Source organism: Miscanthus floridulus, chromosome 8 (genome assembly GCF_019320115.1).
Source record: "Miscanthus floridulus cultivar M001 chromosome 8, ASM1932011v1, whole genome shotgun sequence".
NCBI classification, from domain to species: domain Eukaryota; kingdom Viridiplantae; phylum Streptophyta; class Magnoliopsida; order Poales; family Poaceae; genus Miscanthus; species Miscanthus floridulus.
This window is the reverse complement of record NC_089587.1, coordinates 39529004-39554332: the sequence shown is the minus strand read 5'-3', so window position 1 is coordinate 39554332 and position 25329 is coordinate 39529004. Positions and strand designations below refer to the sequence as shown.

General features: G+C 47.8%; 1 protein-coding gene across 1 annotated transcript; it reads right to left on the bottom strand.

The window, feature by feature from the left end:
- Nucleotides 1-92: 92 nt before the first annotated feature.
- LOC136476219 (casein kinase 1-like protein 4) lies at nucleotides 93-25329 on the bottom strand. Its single transcript, XM_066473978.1, has 16 exons — nucleotides 24974-25329; nucleotides 24831-24871; nucleotides 20396-20465; nucleotides 20158-20306; nucleotides 19612-19711; nucleotides 8880-8949; nucleotides 8687-8755; nucleotides 8415-8486; nucleotides 6031-6115; nucleotides 5815-5941; nucleotides 5640-5722; nucleotides 5412-5466; nucleotides 5057-5181; nucleotides 3563-3767; nucleotides 938-1037; nucleotides 93-506 (listed from the first exon to the last, which is right to left on the bottom strand). The coding sequence occupies exons 1-14, from the start codon at nucleotides 25047-25049 to the stop codon at nucleotides 3612-3614; spliced, it is 1278 nt and encodes a 425-aa protein (XP_066330075.1). The 5' UTR covers nucleotides 25050-25329; the 3' UTR covers nucleotides 93-506; nucleotides 938-1037; nucleotides 3563-3611.

The window sequence follows — 25329 nt, the reverse complement described above, 5'->3', positions numbered from 1 at the left end:
AAGATCGTTGTGGATTGAAGTTTTAACTCTTTTTTTTAATCTCGAGCCCATGAGCCACAACATGTGTTTCTTGAAAGTTGAAGCCATATACATGGATGCTAACCAATCGTAAACTTCCCGGACCTCTTCATAGTCTTTTTATGGTGCGATTTGGTATCAAGCAAATCGCAAGCTGCAGGCAATCCAAGTAAAATATGACAGTCTTTCAACAAAGAGGGTTCTTCTAGTTGATGTATGAATGAATCAACCAACCATAAACTTCCAACTCTGATTTTTGTATGGTGATTTGGCTGTCAGACACATTGGACACATTGGAAACTGCAGCCAATCCTAGTAGAATATGACGTCACTTTCAGCAAAGAGGCGCTATCCTAGTTGATGCAAGCATATATCATTGATTGTGTATGCTGACCAATCAAAACTTCCCAGATACCTCTCCGCAATCATTGATTGTGTTGAACACACTGGAAGCTGCAGCCAATCTAAGTCAGATAGTACATCACTTTCTGCAAGTAAATTGACAGCATCAAAATGAAATATGGTCAGAAATAATACAGCGAAATCATTCCAGTTACTTGCAATAGAATGTGCACAAATAGCAAAAGTAACTTGCCTTACACAAGTTAAAAAGTTGTAACTCGCACTGCTGTTGGTCTGTAATTAAAATGAATGAAAGCTATCCTGGTGAAACCCCAAATTTTCATTATGCATAGAATACAGCACCATTATTATATTTGTAAAGGACCCTGAATCAATGATCCCAAATAGGTGAGTTACAATGTATCCACTCGTGTAGAACACAAAAATAGATATCTAACTTTCCTAAGCAAGTTTTCATATTATCCACAGATGGAAAAGAATAAAAATCGACCAGAACAGCTAACTGATGCTGATTTCATGACCAGCATCAACCATATTTCTGGTTGGTAGTAATCACCTCAAGCAATACAGAAGTCCCCATAAAAACCAGACAGCTATTTCCAGCAATGGCATTGAATGTTTGTTCAGAATGCATCCATGAAACCACATCAGGCAACCTACAATAGCAAATATACAGGTCACTAAGAAATTCAGGAAGAATACCCAATAAAGTGCCACAGAAACATTGGTTTGTCTGCTGGTGAAAAAACCATCTCTTAAAGTTTGCCCCCAAAAAAGTGGCATTACTAAATCAGGAAAATATTTGGTGGAAGCCACCTTGATGGAATAGTGAAAAAAACCATTGAAGCATACTATGAAGTTTCCAAAAAAAATGAAAACTTGACACATTCATAGATCCTTTTTTGTCACAAAAGTTGACATGCAAAATCATTTTTTTCAAAATCCAGAGGAAAATAACAAATTTCAGATGCATGTGCACTAGAAGACAAAAAAAGAGATTTGTCCTCTAGTGCACACACACTAAAAATTGTCATTTTTATATAATTTTTCAGAAACAGTTGTTCATCTAAATTTTTTAGACTAGTCCCATCTATGGTGCCAAGTTTCAATTTTTATTAAAAAAAACTTGTTAGCAATGTTTTTAATTACTTGTATGGTTGATCCTAGCAGTTTTACCATGCACATAGAATCGTCCATGCGTAGATTATGAGTTAAATCACAATAATGGTCCCCTCGTAGTTAAACCATTATTGTGATTTAACTCATAATCTACGCATGGACGATTCTATGTGCATAGACCATTATTGTGATTTAACTCATAATCTACGCATGGACGATTCTATGTGCATGGTAAAACTACTAGGATCAACCATACAAGTAATTAAAAACTTCCAGATTTCCACCGGATTGAGGTGGCTTGAACCTATTCAGAAAAAAGAAAATATATATATATATATATATATATATATATATATATTAGGAACATAACAAGGCTTTTCTTCACTAATTAGAAACCTCATAATGACTCAGGAAATATTTTAAACATACCATACCACCTACAAAACATTACTTCACAAAAGGGGGTTATTTAATGCTGGCAAGGTTTTGCCAAGCTGAAATCTTATTGTGACACTAGTTATATGCCCGCATGTCTTCCCATGAATTAACCAAAATTTTGTAAGAAAAAATAAGATCTTGTGATAACAAAAGGTGAATGTTAAAAAATTACTCCCTCTGTCCCAAAATAGAAGTCATTCTCGCTTCCCGAGAAGTCAGCTTTTTTTAACTTTGACCAATTATATATATATAAAATATTAATATTTATAATACATAATTAGTATCATTAGATAGATCGTTGAATATACTTTCATGATAAACTTATTTGGAGATATGAATGTTGCACGCATTTTCTACAAACCTAGTCAAAGTTGAAAAAGTTTGACCTGCACGCATCCCATAACAACTTCTATTGTGGGACGGAGGGAGTAAGAAACTAACAAATGGAGGCCAAATCTTGTCAGGATACCAAATTTTGGTTTAGGATTGAGTTCAGTTCCCAAATACAAAAACTTTTAATAATGAATCGTAACATGCCATGTTTAGAAAGATTCTGAACAACAGACATGATCATATCGTTTGAGCGCTAGAACATCTATATATCAAGTGATTGTTTTAGTTGTAGCCATGCTTACCATGATAGAACTTGTTTGCAATATAATTCGAGTTCAAACCCAGCTGTTATAGCCACACTAGTCACATGCACTCACCAATCTTGACAGGAGTAGCGATACTCTTATATGCAGTTTTTGAGTCCTATAAAACGCTTCTTTAGACATGGCCACCAACCAAGTAGCTCAAATACACTAAAGTGTGACCCAATCATGTTGTGATGTGTACCTAAGGTCTATGTTGACCCAACTCTAAACTAACGTATGTTTGACCAAACTCTAAACTGAGGTACGTCTTCTAATCACCGAATCACAGTACAACTAAAGCCTGACCAAAATCCACTAACCTCTCCACCCTTCACTCTTTTTTGTTGAATATGCTGGTGTATGCATCTATAATCCTCCAAGCATTAAAAGCTATCCGAATGCCATATGAAATACTCCTGATCCACACCAAACACCACTTTCCATTTTGAGCTAGAGTTCCCTTGGCTAGCATTCAATAATCAACATCACTACAAAGTATTTTTGGTGGCAAGTCTTTCCACAAATTATCTGTTCCAGACTATCATGATATTTTGCTTACACCACAGGTCAATCTGCAATCTCCCTCTAATTATTTTCATGTTCATGGTAGTATTCAGTGGACTCAATGTTTGACATCCTAACCTATCTATTTTGCTTGCTATGCTATGCATTTCACTTCTTTAATTGATTTTTTTATTGGAACATTTTATCTCTTGGCCCAGCTCGATACTTGCTTTGGATCATATTTTTCATCTGAACTCCTTGATACTTGCTCAGTGCGAAACTGATCACAGTAGCAATCATTACAATCTAGCCTGCAAGCATTAAAAACTACCAGCATGCAACCTTAAGACCTTACGTCCATAACCAACTACAAGGAGACAATATTCAACTGAGATACCTAATATGCCGCATGTAAGCAAGGGAAACACCAATACAGCCTACAAAGAAGATGCGAGACATAGTAGCATCAAAGGTAATCTCACCAGTCATTTACTGAATGGACCCGCAAGCTTTTACGAACTATCCAAAAGGTTAAATGCGGTTAGAGGGCCCTGGACTATAACTTCCACGAGTGTGTGGATCTATGGACCCCTGTGTTTTCGAATGTGTCACATTGTTCATTGGAGCATCAGTATGGCCAAGTGACGTGGATTGCAGCAATGCATTATTAGGGCTAGCAGCCACTCCCTGCAGTGAAAAATGGGGGACATTATTATACCACAAAGAAATGTAAAACATACTTTGAAGCCTAACAGATAACAAAATGTATAGAGCTGTGATGAAGACCAAAATGACTCTAAAATTCAAATAGCACGTAAAGATAGTACAAGCAGAAAAAAAAATAACAGCATCATCAACAATCAGAAAGGTGAACATTCCTTGTTGAAGCTGAATCTGTCAGGCTCTCTCAAAGTGCCCAGCGCACACAACTTACGGAAACTCACACTCATGAAGCCCTTTCAGTATAGTTCGTTCTCAAGACAATTATGGAGGATGAACACAGTCACACCCATTTACATAGAAGCTACATGCCTACATACTGCTTCTTTTTTTTGCCTTGTGTTCTCAATATTTATAGTACAAAAGTACAAAACTACAAGGCAAATTCACGAGTCAACTAGCATGAGTGCACTACACATTCACCTACAAATGTCACTGATGTGTGCACCACATATAGACATGTGAATGGACACTACACATTCACCTACAAATGTCACTGATGTGTGCACCACATAGACCTGTGAATGGACGGACATCCAAATCCAATTAGAGATTTAGAGGAATCCAATCAGCGTCCAATTCAAATTGTGCTCCTATCCAGTCCAATCCTAATAGTTAGTGGAGATATCCAATCCAACTCCATCTAAATTCAAATCCATCCAATACTAGTTGCATGTTTGCTGCAAACATCCGCACAGAGCTTCCACCAATACTAATCAGACTGAAGCTGAGGAGCAGGAATTCGTTGCTCTATGCCAGCTTCTCCCGCAGCGACACGGACGCCCGGACCACCCATGGTGATTGCTACGTGTCCTGGTCCCAGGGCGAGCCCTCCACGCTTGCTGTCTCATGGCCACCTTGGCGCGCTCCACGACCTCGCCTTCTGCGCCAGCAACGGCCTTGGCATGCCCCAAGACCCTGCCCCAAGTGCCAAAAGCCAATTGGATATTGGACTAAAGCCAATCCAATCCCAGGTCTAACCACGTACATGTAGATGTTGTAACTCACCCTACATGATTTATTCACTCACTCTTATTCACTAACTCTACAGCTAAACTCATGCCATACATTTTATGACTAATGTGTGCTTAGACCACTTCCAATGCAACTGCTCTCTAGCGTGCACTACTACATGCTAACAGTGCAACACTTCTAAACTCATGTGTATATCGAGTTCATAGCCTACTCCACACAATACAATTATGGCCAAGTACATCAAGATTATATCCAACACTCATTAATTAAACTTGGCTTACCAATCTCTCAGGATGCAGATTATTTGAACGGCTGTTTTCTGCACTGCACTTGAATTGCATTCTGATTGCCGGGCGTTGTTCTGCTTCAAGCAGACCTGAAGCGTCAATTGGGCGTGCAACACCAACTGAAAAAGGTTGTTATAAACATGCTACTGTGAATAGACATCCTATAGAAGTTACAGCTAAAAAGGTATATTATCTTGAAAAAAAAATATAACACCACAAAACAGAAGAATTATATAGAAAAACTTGAAATCCAGAAAGCACAATGTACTGTAGAAAAAGAGGAAAATGACTATAAACAGCACTAGTTTTATACTACAGTACATAGAAAACAATTTGAGCAAGCTACTACCTTGGTGCTTGTCCACATTCTTTGTAACTGGACGGCTGCTTACGCCTGCATCATGCTGCCATGGTAGAGAACAATCAGCAAAACTCCTAAAACAATTGGGAAAGATACACTTCATTTGTTGCATCAAATCTATATTAGAAGATATCACTTTCTGAAAACCTCCAACATATTTTAAAGGAAAATGAAATACTGAGGGAAGTTATAACTCCAAAAACAAGCAGTACTTACAGAGCATCCTTGTTTAGCCTTAGCCTTCTGGGATTGCTTACACTTCAACAAAGTCCAGTCATACACATAATCAAACTGATAGCCTAGAGAAGATCAAATAATAAACAAGTTATCAAGCTTTTCATTATTAATATGATATGATGGGAGATTGCACACCAGAATTCCAAATGTTTACCTTCGCGGTCAAACAAATCTCGAAAGATACACCTCAACAAACTATAATCAGGACGCTGATCAAATGTCAGAGAATGGCAGTAGTTGAAATAGGAAGCAAATTCCACAGGATGGGATTTACATAGAGCCTATAATAACAAAACTCATGAGTACTCATCCTGTCAAAGATATCAAAGGAGTTAACATTCATAAATGCAAAGCAAGTTACTCAAACCACCTCAATAGGAGTTGAAAGCTTCTTCTCACTTATTTTGTCATACTTCTGTTTCTTTGTGGCTGCTTTCAAGCCCTGCCAAGGAAGACTGGACACAACATATAGTTTACTTACACTTACACCAAGTCCATAAAATGTTTCATAGACAAGAAATCACAATTAAAGATAGCTGGCATATAAATGTTTCATACACAGGAAATTATGATCAAAGATAGCTAGCATATAAAATGTTTCGTACACAAGAAATCACGATCAAAGATAGCTGGCATATTGAGACAACTGTACTAATTGTTTCGCTTCAGGCATATAACGACATAATATACTGGGAAAAAATGGTGTTTTTGCCCCCGTTCAAAAATTTAATTGTGATTTTACCCCTATTTTTTCAACTTTGTGATTTTACCCTCGTTATTTTAAAATGAAGGAGCCATTTGCCCCTGGTCCAGGAAGCCTCCCACTGCGGTGGCCCACCAGAAGCACAGCCACAGCAGGTCCCTGGTATCCCCTCCTCGTTCGTCGACCTTGCTCAGACAGATCCCAAGCAGCAGCCTGCAGGCTTGCCTCCCAGCCGATCTGCTGTCGCCTGGACTCGAAGTCAGTGCCGCCTGCATCCTTAGCTCGATCGCGTCTCCCCTCCGCATGCAGGTTTTGGATTGTCCGATCCCATACCCAGTCTACGCCTCTTCTCAGTTGCTTTCATCTTGTAGCCCAAACCCTAGATGTGGGTTTGCTAAAGGTCTAATATTTCACCCAGGAAATATCATGGGCCAGGCCATGAGCGCAGATCGCGAGATGAGGATGACGTGCCAGGGGGCGCCAGCACCCCCGTGGTCACAGCCTCACAAGCAATGGGCCACTCAATGCGATATCGAGAAGGAAACCCAGCTCAGCCCACGACCGGTTCCACGAACCGAGCAAGAGAAAGGGGGAGCCACCTCCACTTGGAACGGACAGACGGGCACGTAACGGCACGGTGACAACATCCGCACCCCCAAAACCCCACCGCGGGCGGGGCGTGTCCGGGTTTGGATGTCCGTAAGTTGGAGGGGGATTAAACGATTTAAAAATAAATAAAACACAAAGTCAGATGCAAAATGACCAAAATGCCCTTATCCAAGCTACCCAACCAAGCCATCCCCCCGTCTAGATAGCCTGAACCTAGTGCAGGCAGTGACGCAAATGGCGGGGTGTCGCAGGCGCTCGCAGCACGCAGGCGGGCTGGCACGGGGTGGCCGCAGCCAACGCGGGAGCGGTCACACGGGGCGAGCGCACCGTGCCCGCGCAGGGCGGGTGCAGCGGTCACACAGGGCGAGCGCGGAGGGTGTTGCGGCCACGCGCGGCTGGCGCGGCGGGCTGATTTCGTTTCGCTTTCGCCTGTATGTCTTCTCCCAATCTGTTTCGACGACGTTTTTTTTTCCCCTGTTTGTCTGTCCCCAGACCTGTGTGCTCAAAGTGAATATCCACTGTGACGGCTGCCTCAAGAAAGTGAAGGTCCTTCACAAGATCGATGATAAGTTGCAGGATCAAGAAGATCTTTTTAAAAACGCAAATTGCTTGCTTTTTTGTTGTTTTCCATTGTTGTGTGTTCGTCTTGCTATTAAGTTGCATGCACCGACCAATTCAACCCAAAAGCTTAAGCAGATCGGAAGAGGTGGGCAATTCACTTATACTCCAACATGCTGCTGCCAGCCTGCCAGGGCGAGAGGGTCTGTTCTGTTTGGTTCAGCTGCGCTAATTTGTTCTTCTCCTTAACAGAAACGATGGATACTTCTGTTGATTCCAAAAATAACTTTTTTCTCTTTTTTCTTCTATTCTAAGAGAAATGTGCTGGAATGGTTTGACATGCAGGGGTGTACCAGGGCACAGTGGATGCGGAGCAGGGCACAGTGGATGCGATGTATTTTCAATATTAAATCTGATTTGACATAATTGCAAATTGTGCCAAATACATTTGACCAAATCTAACCATTTTTGTCAAAAGACTATATAAATGTCTTATTCCAAATTAGGGGGAAAATCACAAACAGCCCTACAAAACCAGGGCAAAATCACATGGTCATATTTGTCCTCCTGTACAAAAGTTAACTCCGTTAAGGGGAGGATGACGGAATATGGGCAAAGTGGTGCTTCGTTTTAAAAACGCAGGGGTAAATTCATAAAGTTAAAAAAAAACAGGGGCAAACCACAATTTGAATAGAAAACAAGGGGTATGAATGCAAGAGTCCAAATGGGAAAAACGGTGTAAACTATATTTTATTTCGCATGGACATTTACTGTCTAAAAAACATTACAGAAGCCAGAAAACAATGGTTTTTATAAATGACCGCTACACATGCAGCATTATTCTAGGGACAATGTTGAAAAAAAGACAAAGAGATCTTTAACACAAAATCATACCTTCCCTGAGGAAATACAGGAGAACGTATCCAATCGATTCCAAATCATCTCTCGCGGCTTTGCTCTGGTAACAAAAGTAAGTTAGTGATAGTGGACCAAAGGAAAACACCAAGCCTATAAATGTTTTTAATAAGTCTATAGAACCATGCTATTTAGTGTTACAATAGAAGTGTGCACAAATCATATAGAAACATGGTCTATTTTAGTGTTACAATATACATGTGCACAAGAGATAAATGGAAATAGAACGGCCATATATTACTCACCAATCCCAAGATGAGTAGTATTGTGGCTAGCATAGCGAGCTGTGCCAGTCAAGTTTTTATTTTCTCTGTAAAACAAGTATGTTAACTACAATAAACATTGATTACCACAATTGCAAAAAGAAGAATAAAATGCAAGTTAAACAAAAATATGAAGTTTGGGAAGAAATGTGTTTCAAAATCACTGGCTACCTATAAGGTATATGACGGTTGGTGGTTGAATCACGATATCTCTTGGAGCCACGAGAGTCAATACATAAACCTGACAGGAACACAAAATAATCAAAATAAACATTTGTGGCGCAATCATTCTTCTCCTTTAACGATACGCAACTCTCCTGATTGTTCGATAAAATTCATAGTGCAATCTAAGCATCACTGGCCAACTAAGGTTCTGTTTGTTTTAGCTTGCAGATTGAGACAGACGGTCAGGTTGTAACCAGATTGTAGTAAATACACATGCAAGATTGTTACAATCCACAAATCTGCATCACCCCAGCGGCCCAGCTTCAAATGTATATATCTATATTCTATATATCTGTATCTACAGCTTAAAATCCTAAACCCCAATAGAATTCTATCACGACATGCAAGTCATCCACATCCGCAGACCACTAACGCATGCAATTATGGCACATATCTATTCATGCAAGTAAGGATGCAAATGGGGCGGCGGTGGGCAGCCCGCCCCACGTCCGCTCGAGCCGCAAGTCCTACGAGAGCTAATGCGGCAGCCCACATTTGCCGCTATCTTTTTGTGGGTTGGTGTAGCAGTCCATAAAGGGCCGCAGCGCTTGTAGAATCGATCCAAGGAAAACATGTGAGCCAGTGAATCCATCCCGGGAAAACAGCTTGCACGCAAAGGTGTCTTAACTACAACGACAAACATTAGTACTGCACACACTGAACTTCTCGAACAAACATAATCATCGCCGACGACCACACCCCTGGCAGGCATGGTGTCGACGCCAGCGTCGTAGCGCACGCCCTTACTAGCACAGAAGTCTTGTGTGGCGAGCTCGCGACCACGACCAACCTGCTGCGTCAGGCTGCGCCCGCTGATTCCAGAGCCATGCCGCGCGCGCGCCTTGGCGTCGGCGGCCCTAGGCTGCTGCAGCGCGCAGATCTCGGTCCGCAGCACCTCCACCGTTTTGGCAGCCCTGTGGATCTGAGCCTCGCGCACCCTGATCTCGTCCCGCAGCATGTCCATGAGCTCGTCGCCCACGCGGACAAGCTCCTCAACCTCCGTGAGCCTGTGCTCGCACGCGGCGAACACGAGCACTGCGTCAGCGAAGTCGGCCGTGCTGCGGTGGCGGTTGAGGTGGGTGATGAGTTCCTCGGCCAGCATAGCCATGAACTCGGGGTTGAGGCAGGCTCGAGGGCGAGGTGGGCGTCGTTCGCCGGAGGAGCTCCGATGGGGGGCCGACGGCTTCCTTGGGAGCTAGATCCGTGGCCACGAGATCTAGAGCTGGAGGAGGCCATGCTTCACTCGCAGCTGTAGCTTGATGTGATCGACACTGAACTTCTCAAGCGCCGGAAGTGGGGGTGGCGGCGGCGGTGATGGCGCAGGGGGTGCCATGAGGCCGACGCCTGTATTCGTGTTCGCCATGGAGTGGAGGTGGTGGCGGCGGCGATGTGGGTTGCCACCAGGATATGTGGATCAGACACTTCAGCCCACTCTAAGTGGGCTAGGCCTCGCGTACCCTGATCTCGTCCCGCAGCATGTCCATACGCTCGTCGCCCGCGCGGACAAACTCCTCAGCCTCCACGAGCCTGCGCTCGCACGCAGCGAACGCGAGCGCCGTGTCAACAAAGTAGGCCGCGCGTCGATGGCGGTTGAGGTGGGTGATGAGTTCCTCGGCCGACATAGCTTCGAACTCGGGGGCGAGGTGGGCGTCGTCCACCGGAGGAGCTCCAGCGGGGCCTGGCAGCTGCCTTGGGAGCTAGAACCGCGACCACGTGATCTAGAGCTGGAGGAGGCCATGCTTCGCTCGCAGCTGTAGCTCGATGGGATCGACACGGAACTTCTCAAGTGCCGGTAGTGGAGGTGGTAGTGGCGGCATTGATCAAGGGCATTTGTGAGGATCCGAAGGTCGGACTCACGCTAGTCAGGGGAACACTAGCTTTTACACGAGACAACACTTCTTCATGCTCTAGGAGAAATTGTTGCTGGAACCAAGCGAATCAGACCAGGTGTGGGTGAGCTTACTCTTAAAGTCGTTATGAAGCAGCCAACAATTCTCGAACTGGAGCATGTGTGGTGGGTCGAAATAGACACCAAAAGTGGAACATGGTATGAGGTAGGTGGCTGTGTTCGCCATGGAGTGGAGGTGGGAGCGATGTGGGTTGCCGTCGGGACATGTGGGTCAGACACTTCAGCCCACTCTAAGTGGGCTAGGCCTCGCACGCCCTGATCTCGTCCTGCAGCATGTCCATGCGCTCGTCGCCCGCATGGACAAGCTCCTCGGCCTCCGCGAGCCTTCGTTCGCACGCGGCGAACCCGAGCGCCGCGCCAACGAAGTAGGTTGTGCGGCAGTGGCGGTTGAGGTGGGCGACGAGTTCCTCAGCCGGCATAACCTCGAACTCGGCGTTGAGGCTGGACTCGAGGGCGAGGTGGGCGTCGTCCACCGGAGGAGCTCCAGCGAGGTCCGACAGCTGCCTTGGGAGCTGGATCCGCAACCACATGATCTAGAGCTAGGGGAGGCCATGCTTCGCTCGCAGCTGTAGATCGATGGGATCGACACTGAACTTCTCAAGCATTGGTAGTGGAGGTGGCAGTGGCGGCATTGATCGGGCATTTATGAGGATCCGAAGGTCGGACCCACGCTGGTTAGGGGAACACTAGCGTTTACACATTAGACCACTTCTACATGCTCCCGAAGAAACTGTTGCTGGAACCAAGCGTGGGTGAGCTTGCTCTCAAAGTCGTTACGAAGCAGCCAACAATTCTCGAACTAGAACATGTTAGTCGCTGAATTCTCACTCTTGGTAGTAGCAGAATTCTTACTCTCATTGAGAGAGGATGACACTAGGAGTTGGGACAATTTTCTGGTTTATTTCTCAATACCATACCAACCCGAGGGGTTGGGGATACATATTTATAGGCTGCTAGCCAGCCAAGCATATGCCAAGATGCTAGTCTAAGATGCTAGTCTAAGATGCTGTCCTAGATGGTAAGATGCTGTCCTCTAGATGCTAGTCTAAGATGCTGTCCTAGATGCTGTCCTCTAGTCTAAGATGTTGTCCTATGCTGTCCTAAAAACACAAAGACCACAACAGCCCCACAAAGACCACAACAGCCCCACACAGACCACAACAGCCAGACTTATCCATCATTCTCCCCCTAAATCTTGTGCGTCGTCTTGTGGGAAAGTTGAACCATCCCGGTCCTGGAGCAGAGCTCAAGGAACTTGATCCTCCCAAGGGACTTGGTGAGCAGGTCCGCAAGCTAGTCCTTGGTGTTGATGTAGCTCGCCTTGATGCTCCCTTCCTCAAGACAGCCTCGGATGAAGTGGTACCTCACCCGGATGTGCTTGCTGCGTTCATGGAAGACGGGGTTCTTTGCCAGGGCAAGAGCAGACTTGCTGTCCACCATGAGCTCCACCGCTCTAGTGTCTCTGCCGAGATCACCAAGCAGTTGAGCAAGCCAGAGCGCCTGAGTCGAAGCGGTGGAGGCCGCTATGTACTCGGCCTCACAGCTGGACAGGGCCACCACCTGCTGCTTGACCGACTGCCAGCTAACGAGGCACTTGCCGAGGAAGAAGAGGATCCCGCTCGTGCTCTTGCTGGTGTCGATGTCGCCGACGTGGTCGCTGTCACTGTACCCGACGAAGTGTGCCGCCCCAGGGCACCTAGGGTAGTAGAGGCCGTGGTCGAGTGTCCCCGCAACGTAGCGGATGATCCTCTTCACAGCCTGCTGGTGCTCCGTTGTCGGTCGCTGCATGAACCGACTAACGTAGCCGACGGAGAATACCAGGTCCGACCGTGTGTGGGCGAGGTAGCGAAGGCTCCCCACAAGACGCCGGTACTGCGTAGCGTCCACCTCCTCCGTCGTGCTGTCGCGGCTCAGCTTCAGCCTCTCCTCCATCGGAGCGGTCTGTCGAAGCGTGATCCCGGAGTCATCCTGGTGCACCTCGATTCCCAGGTAGAAGGAGAGAGGCCCCAGGTCACTCATCTGGAAGGTGGCCTTCATCTCCTCCTTCAATGTCGCCACCTCCGCATCCTTGGTGCCAGTGATCATCAAGTCGTCGACGTAGACAACCACCAGCAGAGCATTACCTCCACTGCCCCGTCGGTAGATGGCCGCCTCGTGCGGGCTTTGCTCGAAGCCCATCCCCTTTAGCGTGGAATCCAACTTGGCATTCGACGCCCTCGGTGCCTGCCGCAAGCCATAGAGGGCCTTGCGCAGGCGGAGCACCTTGCCCTCCTTGCCGGGGATCACAAATCCCGACGGCTGGTGCACGTAGACCTCCTCCATCAAGTCGCCGTTAAGGAACGCCGACTTGACGTCCATGTGATGAACACGCCAGCCCTCCTGGGCAGCTAGCGCAAGGAGTCGTCGCACGGACTCCATCCGTGCCACGGGAACAAAGGCGTCGTCGAAGTCGACCCCCTCCTGCTGCACGAAACCTCGTGCCACCAAGCGAGCCTTGTGCTTGACGATGGCACCGGCTTCATCCCTCTTCAGCTTGTACACCCACTTAAGGGTGATCGCGCGGTGACCACAAGGAAGGTCAGCAAGCTCCCAGGTGCGGTTCTTCTCAACCGCATCCATCTCCAACTGCATCGCGGCGCGCCATGCCGCGTGTCTCTCGGCCTCTGCAAACGACCGAGGCTCGTCGTCGTCACACGCAAGGTGCAACTGCGCCTCCAGGTCGTGAGGCACCGGTCCCGGCACCGGCTGGTCGCCGAGAAGGTTCTCCATCGTACGGTACCGCAACGGCTCACCGTCATGGTACGCGTCGACGCGCTCCTCGTCGTGAGAGAGCGGAGTAGCGAGCTCAACCGGGCCGTGCTCGACACGAGCTGGTGGTGAGTAGACGTGCCCGGAGTGGTGCCTGTCGGTGCTGGAGTGCGTGGCGTTGCCGGCTGTGGTGGAGCCGGCGAAGAACTCATCGCAGCCGAAGTCCTGGCTGGAGAGCGTGGTGCTGTCGGAGTAGCAGGCGCCGAGGTCGGTGGAGGCTCGGGGACTGGGGTAGACGCGCTCGCCGAAGCAGAGCCGCCTACTCCCCCAGCTCCCTCGAAGTCGACGTACTCGACAGTGAAGTCGTACGTCGGAGCCGAGCCGTCGTCCACTGCCTTGTCCCACACCCATCCTCGCCCTTCGTCGAACACAACGTCGCGCGCCGTGCGCACACGCTGTGTCTTCGGGTCAAGGATGCGGTAGGCCTTCGAGCCCTCCACGTAGCCGATGAACACTCCCGGAGTGCTCCTGTCGTTAAGCTTGCTGATGTGGCCAAGCTCCTTAGCGAACGCGAGGCAGCCGAAGACCCGTAAGTGGGAGACCGCCGGCTTGCGCCCATGCCAAGCCTCGTACGGCATCCTACCGTCGAGCGCCTTGGTAGGCGAGCGGTTGAGGATGTAGACGGCCGTCACCACCGCCTCTCCCCAGAAGACAGCCGACATCCCCCTCTGCTTGAGGAGGGCCCGAACCATCCCACAACCGTCTGGTTGCGCCGCTCAACGACGCCGTTCTGCTGCGGGCTGTACGGCGCGGAGTAGTGGCGCTGAATGCCCTCGTCAGCGCAGTACGACGCGAATTCAGCCGCCGTGAATTCGCCGCCGTTGTCAGTGCGCAGCACGCGCAGCTTGCGGCCGCACTCCGCCTCCGCAGCAGCCTGCGCACGCCTGATGGCGTCCGCAGCCTCTCCCTTGCTGCCGAGGACCATCACCCACATGTAGCGGGAGAGGTCGTCGACGAGCAGCAAGAAGTAGCGTCGTCCTCCCGGTGTGGCCGGTGTCACCGGGCCACACAAGTCCCCGTGCACAAGCTCGAGCCTCTCCTTGGCTCGAAAGCTCGCCCACTGGGGAAAGGGGAGTCGCCTCTGCTTCGTCAACACGCAGACGTCCACATGGTCGAGGCACGGCAGGCCTCGCACCATCTCCGTGGCACTGAGCCGCTTCAAGGCCTCGAAGTGAAGGTGCCCGAAACGCTCGTGCCACTGCCACGCCTCGTCGTCCCGATGAGCAGCGAGACAGAGGGGTTGTGCCACCTGCACGTTGAGGACGTAGAGTCGATTTGCGCTTCTGGTTACCTTGGCAAGAAGGCGACGACGGCGATCCCAAATCCTCATGACTCCATCCTCAACCACCACGCGCGAACCGTTCTCATCCAGCTGTCCCAAGCTGATGATAGAGTTCCTCAACGCGGGGATGTAGTAGACTCCGGTGAGCAGCCTGTGCTCACCAGACACGGTGGTGAAGATGACGGAGCCGACGCCCTTGATCTCCACGCCGGAGGCATCCCCAAACTTGACGGAGCCTCGGACGCTAGAGTCAAGCTCGGTGAAGAACTCCCGTCGACCGGTCATGTGATAGGTGGCGCCGGTGTCGAGGCACCACCCGTCAGTCTTGTCGTTGCCAGAGCTGTCGCCGAGGAGGGCGTGTGCTTTTTGGCTCGTCAAGGTGGAGAGCCGCTGCGGCCGGTGCCGCTGGAGGTAGCTCGATGCTTGCATGTGCCATGAACAGAGCCGGCTCCTCCTCCGCCTGTGCGACGTGGGCCTGGCTGCGTCGTGGCTGTCGACAGTCCTTGGCCCAATGGCCAAGCTGGCCGCAGTTGCGGCAGGTGTCGTCTCGTGCCGGCTTGTGCCTACCGACGGCACCGCCCTGGGCGCCTCCGCGGGCATCACCCTCGGCACGTCCTCGCGCCCCGGCCTGGGCGTCTCTGCGTGCCTTGCGTGGCTTGCCACGCTTGCGACCGCCTGTCGCGGAAGAAGGCTTCCCCTTCCTCCGGTCACCTTGGCTAGCAAGCCACTGCTCCCGAGTGAGAAGGAGCTTCCCGCCAGTGGTGATGGGCCCCGAGAGAGACTATGGCTCATCGCTGTCGACGACCTTGAGGCGACCTATCGCCTCCTCGATCGACATCGTGGAGAGGTCCAGTAGGGACTCGATCGAGCGAGCCATCTGCTTGTACTTCTCGGGGACGCAGCGAAAGAGCTTTTCGACAGCTCTCTCCTCGCCGTAGGTGTCATCGCCGAACTGCACCATCTTCTGCAACAGAGTGTTGAGACGGAGAGCAAAGTCATCAACGTCCTCACCTGGCTTGAAGGCCAGGTTCTCCCACTCCTTGCGAAGTGCCTGTAGTGTGGACTTGCGGGCGCGGTCGCTGCCGATGCATGCCGCAGCGATGGCGTCCCAAGCCTCCTTGGCAGTCCGCTTGTTGGTAAGCGAGAACTGCATCTCAGGCGGGACTGCAGCGATGAGGGCATTCAGCGCCCGTCGATCTAGGTCGTAGTCGACGTCGCCGTATCGGACTGCCTCCCACATGTGCCGCACCTGGAGCTTTACCCTCATCACCGCAGCCGACTCGACGTAGTTGGTCTTGGTGAGGGTAGGCCACCCACCGCCGGGACCGACGTCCCTGACAACAGCCTGGAGCCCATGGTAACCACGGTACCGATCCGGGGAGAGAGAGCCACGCTGCCTGTGAAGGCCACGCTCTCCATCGACCCGTCAGTACCGATCCGGGGAGAGAGCCACGCTGCCTGTGAAGGCCGCGCTCTCCATCGACCCGTCCGCCACCGTTGCCGTGCGCGCCTCCTCCAGGAGCGCCGCCGCCATGCGCGCCTCCTCCAGGAGCGCCGCCGGCGCGTCCGCGCCTATCTGGGCTGCCGCCGCGCTCGTGGGCATGCCCGGCTGCCCCAGGAGCGCCAACGCCGTGCGCGCCTCCTCCAAGAGCGTCGCCAGCGCGTCCGCGCCTGTCTAGGCTGCCGCCACGCTCGTGGGCGTGCGCGGCTGCCCACTGCGCCGCCCGCGCTCGCGCTGCCTCCCTCTCTAGCAGCTCGAGGTCCGCGTCGGCGGTGTCGTCAGCGGAAATGGAGCTGCCGATGCTGCCGCGCAGAGCCTCGACCTCCGCTGCCGCCACACGCGCTGCATTCGCCGCCGCCGCTGCTTCCGCCTCCGCTCTGGCTGCTGCCAGCTCCGCCGCTGCCAGCCTCGACGCCCTTGCCGCCGCCGCAGCGGTCTCTGCCGCCACTCGCTCGCGTTCCTCTGCCGCGGCAAGTTCAGCCTCCTGCCGACGCCGCGTGCTCGAGGCGACCGAGCGCTGAGACTGTCCTGCGGACATGACGCGCTACCGGGGGGCTGCTGCATGGGGAGAGGGCTACTTCAGACGAGCTGCGCGAGGGAGGAGTGAGCAGGAGCGGCCGGAGCTGCTGCTCGCAGCTGGGGCTGTTGTGTGGCTGGGAGAGGAGATGAGCAGGAGATGCTCAGGCTACAGGATAATACGGCTCCGATACCAATTGTTAGTCGCTGAATTCTCACTCTTGGTAGTAGCAGAATTCTTACTCTCATCGAAAGAGAATAACACTAGGAGTTGAGACAATTTTCTAGTTTATTTCTCAATGCCATACCAACCCGATGTTTTGGGGATACATATTTATAGGCTGCTAGCCAGCCAAGCATATGCCAAGATGCTAGTCTAAGATGTTGTCCTAGATGCTAAGATGCTGTCCTCTAGATGCTAGTCTAAGATGCTGTCCTAGATGCTGTCCTCAGTCTAAGATGCTGTCCTAAAAACACAAATACCACAACAGCCCCACAAAGACCACAGCAGCCAGACTTATCCATCAGAACACGTGTGGTGGGTCGAAATAGACACCAAAAGTGGAACATGGTCTGAGGTAGGCGGACGCGTTCACCATGGGGTGGTGGCGGCGGTGATGTGGGTTGTCGGTATATGTGGGTCAGACACTTCAGCCCACTCTAAGTGGGCTAGGCCTCGCGCGCCCTGACCTCATCCCGCAGCATATCAATGTGCTCGTCTCCCGAGGGGACAAGCCCGGCCTCCGCGAGCCTGCACTCGCACACGGCGAACATGAGTACCGTGTCGGCAAAGTCGGCCGTGCGGCGGTGGCGGTTGAGGTGGGCGACGAGTTCCTCGGCCGGCATAGCCTCAAACTCAAGGTTGAGGCTGGGCTCGCGGGCGAGGTGGGCGTCATCCACCGGAGGAGCTCTGGCGGGGCCCGACAGCTGCCTTGGGAGCTGGATCCGCGGCCACGTGATCTAGAGCTGGAGGAGGCCATGCTTCGCTCGCAGTTGTAGCTCGATGGGATCGACACTTAACTTCTGTTCTGAAGCGCCGGTAGTGGAGGTGGCAGTGGTGGCATTGATCAAGGGCATTTATGAGGATCCGAAGGTCGGACTTACGCTGGTCAGGGGAACACTAGCGTTTACACATGAGACCACTTCATGCTCCCGGAGAAATTGATCAGACCAGGTGTGGGTCAGCTTGCTCTCAAAGTCGTTATGAAGCAGCCAACAATTCTCGAACTGGAACACGTGTGGTGGGTCGAAATAGACACCAAAAGTGGAACATGGTCTGAGGTAGGTGGCCGCGTTCGCCATGGAGTGGAAGTGGCGGTGATGTAGGTTGCCGTCGGGATATGTGGGTCAGACACTTCAGCCCACTCTATCTAAGTGGGCTAGGCCTCGCGCACCCTGATCTCGTCCCGCATCATGTCCATGCGCTCGTCTCCCGTGGGGACAAGCCCGGCCTCCGTGAGCCTGCGCTCGCACACGGCAAACACGAGCGCCGTGTCAGCGAAGTCAGCCACGCGGCGGTGGCGGTTGAGGTGGGCGACGAGTTCCTCGGCCGGTATAGCCACGAACACGGGGTTGAGGCTGGGCTCGGGGGCGAGGTGGGCGTCGTCCACCGAAGGAGCTCGATGGGATCAACACTGAACTTCTCAAGCTCGATGTGGGTCAGACACTTCAGCCCAAAGAACAACTACAAAAAGATTAGAGATTCACTATGAACTGAAGAATTCCTCTATTGAAACCAGGTTTTCTCATGGAAGCAAATAGTAATGGGAAATATGTTGAAAGGAAGACATATACCTAGAAACCACTCAAGAAGAATCAAAGAACTCCAGCTCAAGAATTTTCACGAAATCCACGAAAGGATGCAAGAAATGAGGATTTTTGCAGGGCTTGAAGTCATCACATGAACAAGTTCCAAGGGTACCAAAACACTCCAAAAACATTTCTATAACTCATCCCAAGCAGCACATAAAAATTCCCCAAACATTGGCTCCGAAAATCTAAAAAAGATAAATTTCAGATTTAACCAGCGGGGAACAAACTTGCACAAGATTGATACCTGGATTACCTCAAGATGTACGATTACAAGCTTCTCCTAGTCTAATACAGATCTAGAATAACAAATTGCTCAAGAACAAAGAGCCCCTCCTCCCTTTCTCCCTCTAACCCTAACCTTCACTCACACACAAAATGAGACCTCCAAGGGATGTTTATCTGGACTAGCCTTCTCCACTATATATATGCACTTCACTCTTTCCAAATTTGTCCTTACATAAAGCACTCAACCTAAATACCCCCCCAGGGTAGAAAGGTCAATGTTTTTGTCACTTCATCGGACACTTCAGCCCACTCTAAGTGGTCTAGGCTGTGGTATTATGTGGGTTGGTGGCGCGGGCATCCCAGTGGGTTGAAGCGACGGCCCGCCCCACCTTGCATGCTTACATTCAAGCTATCAACGTCAGCAAGCCACTAACATGCATTTATTTGTCCACGTCGGCATACCACACCATTGACTACAATTCATTTATAATAGTTTATTCCTTCACGCAAGTAAATATAAGTCGTCTACTTTCAATCCAAATCATTTGTGATCCCTGCAGCAACGTGCGGGTATGCTTCTAGTTGTATAACAATCTGCAAGCTAAAACAGAAAGGGCCCACATACCAACCTGGTTGGCTTTTCGACCAAGGCCCATGAGGAAGTTATCAGGCTTGATGTCTCTGTGCAGATAGCCTTTAGAATGCATAAATTCTATTCTTGTTATCTGCAATAGTAAAACAAAACCAGTTCTAACCAACTACAACATGGGTAAAAAAAAGAGATGATATTTTGTAAGGTTCAATAAGGAACAGAAAGACAGGGCCTTTTCACTGTTTTGCTCATGTGCTATCCCAAAGTAGCTATTTGTGTGTAAGCCACTTGAGATTGAGTGTGCTCCAGTGGCAGCTATTTGTGTGTAATCCACTTAAAATGGGGTGCAATCCACTTAAATTTGAGTGTTCCCTAACATATGCCACAATCCAGTGGATCACAAACAGGTGCTAATGGCATATGCACAAATAGCAATTGTGGGATGCACTGTGACTAATATGGAGTAAAAGTGTGCTAGACAGGCATCACTGAAAAATAAACATAAGTGGTTGGCACCTTTCACAAATTCATCACATTATTAGTAAATAAAACCTAGGGAGGTTGAAGAAGAATTATTACCATCTGATCCGCTAGCATCAAGACCGTCTTCAGTGAGAATCTCCGGCCACAATAAACAAACAGATCTTCAAGGCTTGGTCCGAGTAAATCAATAACAAGGATGTTTTCATCGCCATCAATGCCGCACCATTTTATGTTTGCGATACCAGCTACATGGATTCAAAATAGCAACAATTACAACACAAATAATGGTATGACAATCAGCGAAGTAAGATTTGTATGTACTCAAAACACATACTCCCTCCTTGAAGAGCATTGTACAGTTTGGCCTCATATAGCAACTGTGGATGATTGGTTTTGCTGCTTTCCTGTACATAATAATAATGCAACATAAGTTCCAAAAAAAACATGTCAAATATACATCTACAGCATATATTAATTTGTACTGTGAAAAGTCAAATAGCTCCATTCAGTTGTAACTTCATTAAATAACTACGTATCCTATCCTAATAGATGTCATTTTACAGAGATGGTTTTGTTTTCATTTTGTTTTCTGAGTGAACTGTTTGCACTTGATTGTTCTATTCATTGCTCATTAGTGGGAGATCAGTAGTCACATACAACTAACGGGATAGATTCTGCCTAAAAGTGTCATGTACACAAGCCGAACATATTGATTTTGGATATGAGGGACTATGAAGAAACTCTTATTTCCCTAATCAGGACAAAAAGATATGGAAATTGCAGGATATGTGGCTCACACACCATTACACCAACATATGTGACTAACGGGGGAAAAAAAACTCAAACTGCGGGGGGCAGCTGTGCCGCTGTGTGTCTGTCAGGAGCAGAGGAGGGATTACGGCATTATTATTAAGGTCTCTATAGTTGGGCTGGATGGGCCAGCAGGCCAAGTACAAGGAAGCCCGTCTTGTTTTTTCTCTATTTTCCCCCCTTCCCCATTTATCTTGTGGACCTATATTCACCATAAGTAATTATATAGGTTAGTACCTATGGCATTCATTAGGAGCCTGTTTTGTGCCAAAAGACTTAAAATTGACCTTATATAACTGAAAATTAATATATATTAGATCCTCTAACCTATTTTCTAGAGTTTGCCAAATCGGAACACTAATATCCCAATTCGAACTCTGATACCTGCAACCGTGTCCAGCTAACACTGCTAGTGATGGGGAAATAAAACAGTGCAAGTACAAAGAGCAAATACTTAGTAGTGCAGAATGAAACAGTAAGAAAACGTTTGACACAATTAGATGTCATGGAATACCAACTTAAAGAAACACCACATAGCTCCTACAAAAGAGAATTTGAACTTGTAATGCATTAAAGCATACCATACAACAACTCTACAAGCAACAATTCAGGAGATTTTAATAAAGTTAAGAAATTAAAGTTACAAACAACCAAATCCTTTGATGGCTTTGGGAGTAAATTTCTCAAACTAGACAGACACGTGGCTGATGGTTATGCCAAGCTCATACAGTCATACTTATGTCACAAGATTGCAACCCAACAATGGAATGTTTGTGATTGTTCTCATGGTCTTGAGCAGCTTCCTAGCATACAAGTGTCAAATCGCTATTTACATAGAAGTTAGGGACCCGTTCAGTACTTATTAATGAAAGCTACCCCTGCATGCAAGGCACCAAACATCGCAGAAAGTCATAGTCTATTAATATGAACTAGCTTTAAGACAAACTGGAAACAGATTCATATCAAGACTTTTTACCACGCCTCCAAAAAAACCCTGCTCCTTTTAGCGGGAACAGCTCATATCATGTCAAACAGATGATCCAAAAGGAAATATAATGTTAAGTGTATGAAGGTCCATCAGTTATCTATGAATCTGTTGTCTCTCTTCTAATTTCCCAAAGTAACAGTTACTTTGCTTCGTTAAATCACAGCTTCATGATACCATTAAACAGAAAAACAAAGGTGTGCTACTCAGTTCTAATACTTCAATCTCTAACAGCATCTCAACTCAAAAACTCCTAAAAGTACTGCACAGCACATGGTGCAAGCAAAACTACCGAACAAAAAACCTTTTTTTCTAGGACTATCTCTAATATAATGGCACACAACTCTATTGTGTGTACAAGAAAAAATACGAATAGAATGCACAATCCTGAAACCAGAAGTAACATGTTTGACATGATTAGATGTCATGGAGTGCCAACTCAACACAACCTGCATAGTTCCCACAAAAGAGAAATTAAACTTGTACTGCATTACACCACACCATATGACAATTCTACAAGCAATAACGTATGAAACTTACCAAAATAAAGAAATCAAAGATACAAACAACATCATCATTTGATGTCTCCGGGAGAAGATTTCCCAGAATAGACACACATGTGGCTTATGGCTCTGCCAAGCTTAGGTCACAAGATTGCACACCAATAATACTATAATAGAATAATAGAATGTTTAGTGATTATTAGTCTAATACTCTCAAGGCCTTGAGATGTTTCCTAGCATATAAATGTCATATCACTGTTCACTAAATGTTAGGGATACATTCCCGTTCTTACTTGTGATAGCTACCCCTACGTGCAACATAGCACTAGTACTTTCCTATTTCATAGTGCATGCTTCCATGCAAGGCAACAAGCACCACAGATACACATACTCTATTGATATCAACTAGCATAAGAGAAACTGGATAGAATCAAAAACAGATTTATATCAGAAGACATTTTACATTGCCTTGTTTCCATCTGAGACTAAGGTAACACAAAAGTATCACTGGTGGCAGGAAAACTATAAACCACAATATCCACTCGATAATTTGAAACTATGGGACCTCACAGAACACCGAAGCAATACACGCCTCCAAAACACTGCTCCTCTTACTAGAAGCAACACAATTATATAAAACCCAATATCACAGGGGATTTAATTGGCAACAGAGCGGCACTTTTCTTCATGAAATTCGCGGATCCACGATACCAACAAACAGCAACACAAAGGCAAGCTGCCCAGACTACACACACTGGCTGATGGTCCACAATAATGGACTGTTTGCTCATGGGTCTCATGGTCTAGAGCAACTTCCTAGCATATAAATGTCAAAACACTATTTACTTAGAAGTTATTAGGCCTGTTCAATTCTTATTAATGATACCTACCCCTGCACGCAACTTATCACTAGCACTTTCCGATTTCAGTCTCATGCTTCAATGCAAGGCACCAAACATCACAAATAGTCATAATCCATTGATATGAACTAGCTTAAGACAAACTGGATAGAATCAAAAACAGATTCATATCACAAGACCTTTATGTTGACTGCAGTGGTGAGAAAAATATTTGAAACCACAACATCCATTGGAAAACTTAAAAGTACAGAACCCTACATAGAACTAAAGCAATGCACACCTCCAAAAGAACACTACTTTTAGTGGGGAACAGGTCATATCATGTCAAACCCATGATTCCAAAGGAAAGCTACTTTGCTTCGTTAACCTCACAGCTTCACAATACCATTAAACAGCAAGATAAAGGTGTGCTACCCAGTTCTAATACTTCAATCTCTAACAGTGTTTCAACTCATAAAAAACTTCTAAAAGTTGGACTGCGAGTATGTGGTGCAAGCAAAACCACCGAAAAAGAAAAATTATATGTCATGAAGTGCCAACCCAACACAACCCGCATAGCTCTGACAGAAGAGAAATAAATCTTACAATGCATTACACTACGACATTGCCAAATGACAACTCTGTGAGCAAGAATGTTTTGAGCTTTTTACAAAATAAAGAAATCAAAGAAACAAATAACAACATCGGTTGATATTTTCTGGAGAAAATTTCACAGAATAGACAGACATGTGATGGCTCTGCCAAGCTTAGGTCACAAGATTGCATGCCAACAATAGAGTGTTTGACAATTAGTCTGATACTCCCATGGCCTAGAGGTGTTTCCTAGTATTTAGATGTCAAATTATTATTTACTAAACATCAGGGATCCATTCCAGTTCTTATTGGTGAACACTACCCCTACGTCGAACATAGCACTGTACTTTCCTATTTCACATTCACAATACATGCTTCAGTGCAAGGCGGCAAGCATCGCAGATAAACGTAATATGTTGATATAAACTAACATGAAGAGAAACTGGATAGAATTAAAAACAGATTCATATCAGAAGACCTTTTAGATAGCATTTCCATCTATGAGACTAAGGTAACACAAAAGTATCACTGTGGTGGCGGGAAAACTATTTGAAACCACATATCCACTGGAAAGTTAGAAACTCTGGGAGCTCACAGAACCCTTAACGTACACCTCCAAAAACATTGCTCCTCTTACTAGCAGCAACTCATAATCATAAAACAACAACGATCGAAGGGGATTCAACACAAAAGAGCGCCACTTTCCTTTGTGAAATTCGCAGCTCCACAGTACCTATAAACAGTAACATAAAGGCATGTTGCCCAGGTCTGATACTTCAATATCTACCAGAAAATGAACTCAAGACTAGAAACTTGTAATAGCCGGACCGCGCATACATGCACAAGAGGCTGCAAGTAACCTAGAGCACAAAAAACCTAGGGATCCAGGACGCCGAATCAACATTACGCAATTTTCAAGCTCCACCTCATAACCTACTGCGCCACGCAATAGGCATCACCAGAAGCCGCGAAACCCTAGACGAATTCCAACAAAATCAAACAAAAACGAGGGAACGCTGAGGGAGGGGAGGTGCTCACGATCTTGACGGCGACGATCTCGTAGGTGTCGACGTGCGTCGCTGCATAGAGAGGGACGGGACAACAACAAGCACAGCACCAAAACCTCGTCAGATCCAAACACCAAGCAAAGTGAATAACAGCGGTCATGATTGGGGTCGAACCGAGGTAGATCTCCCCGAAGGAGCCGCTCCCGATCTTGCGGCCCAGCTTGTACTTGCTGCCGACGATCCGGTCCATCCCCTCCTCCAACACCACCTTATCCTACGCCTTTCAGGCCTAGCTCTATCGGCGCCGCGACGGCGGGCGGAAGGAAAATGTGGGGGGGGACTAGGGTTCCGACTGCTGCGACGAAATGGGTACCGAAGACGGAAGAGGCAAAGCGGCGGGTTGAAAGGCTTCTGGTCGGAAATGGATTAGATTTGCAGCGCACACGCAACGTTGAACGGTGACAGAAAGGGATGTCGGAGCAGCTTGCTTGCTTGGCTTCAAAGTGCAGCAGCAAACTTCTCTGAGCTCC

Bases quoted from the DNA above. Each gene is read 5' to 3' on its own strand.
- LOC136476219 (XM_066473978.1), bottom strand. From the start codon at position 25,049: ATGGACCGGATCGTCGGCAGCAAGTACAAGCTGGGCCGCAAGATCGGG. The intron at 8,950-19,611 runs GTATGTGGGCCC...TGTTCCTGTCAG, and splicing joins TCGAAAAGCCAACCAGGTTG to GTTTATGTATTGACTCTCGT. The intron at 5,942-6,030 runs GTGGTTTGAGTA...TTGTTATTATAG, and splicing joins AGCTTTCAACTCCTATTGAG to GCTCTATGTAAATCCCATCC.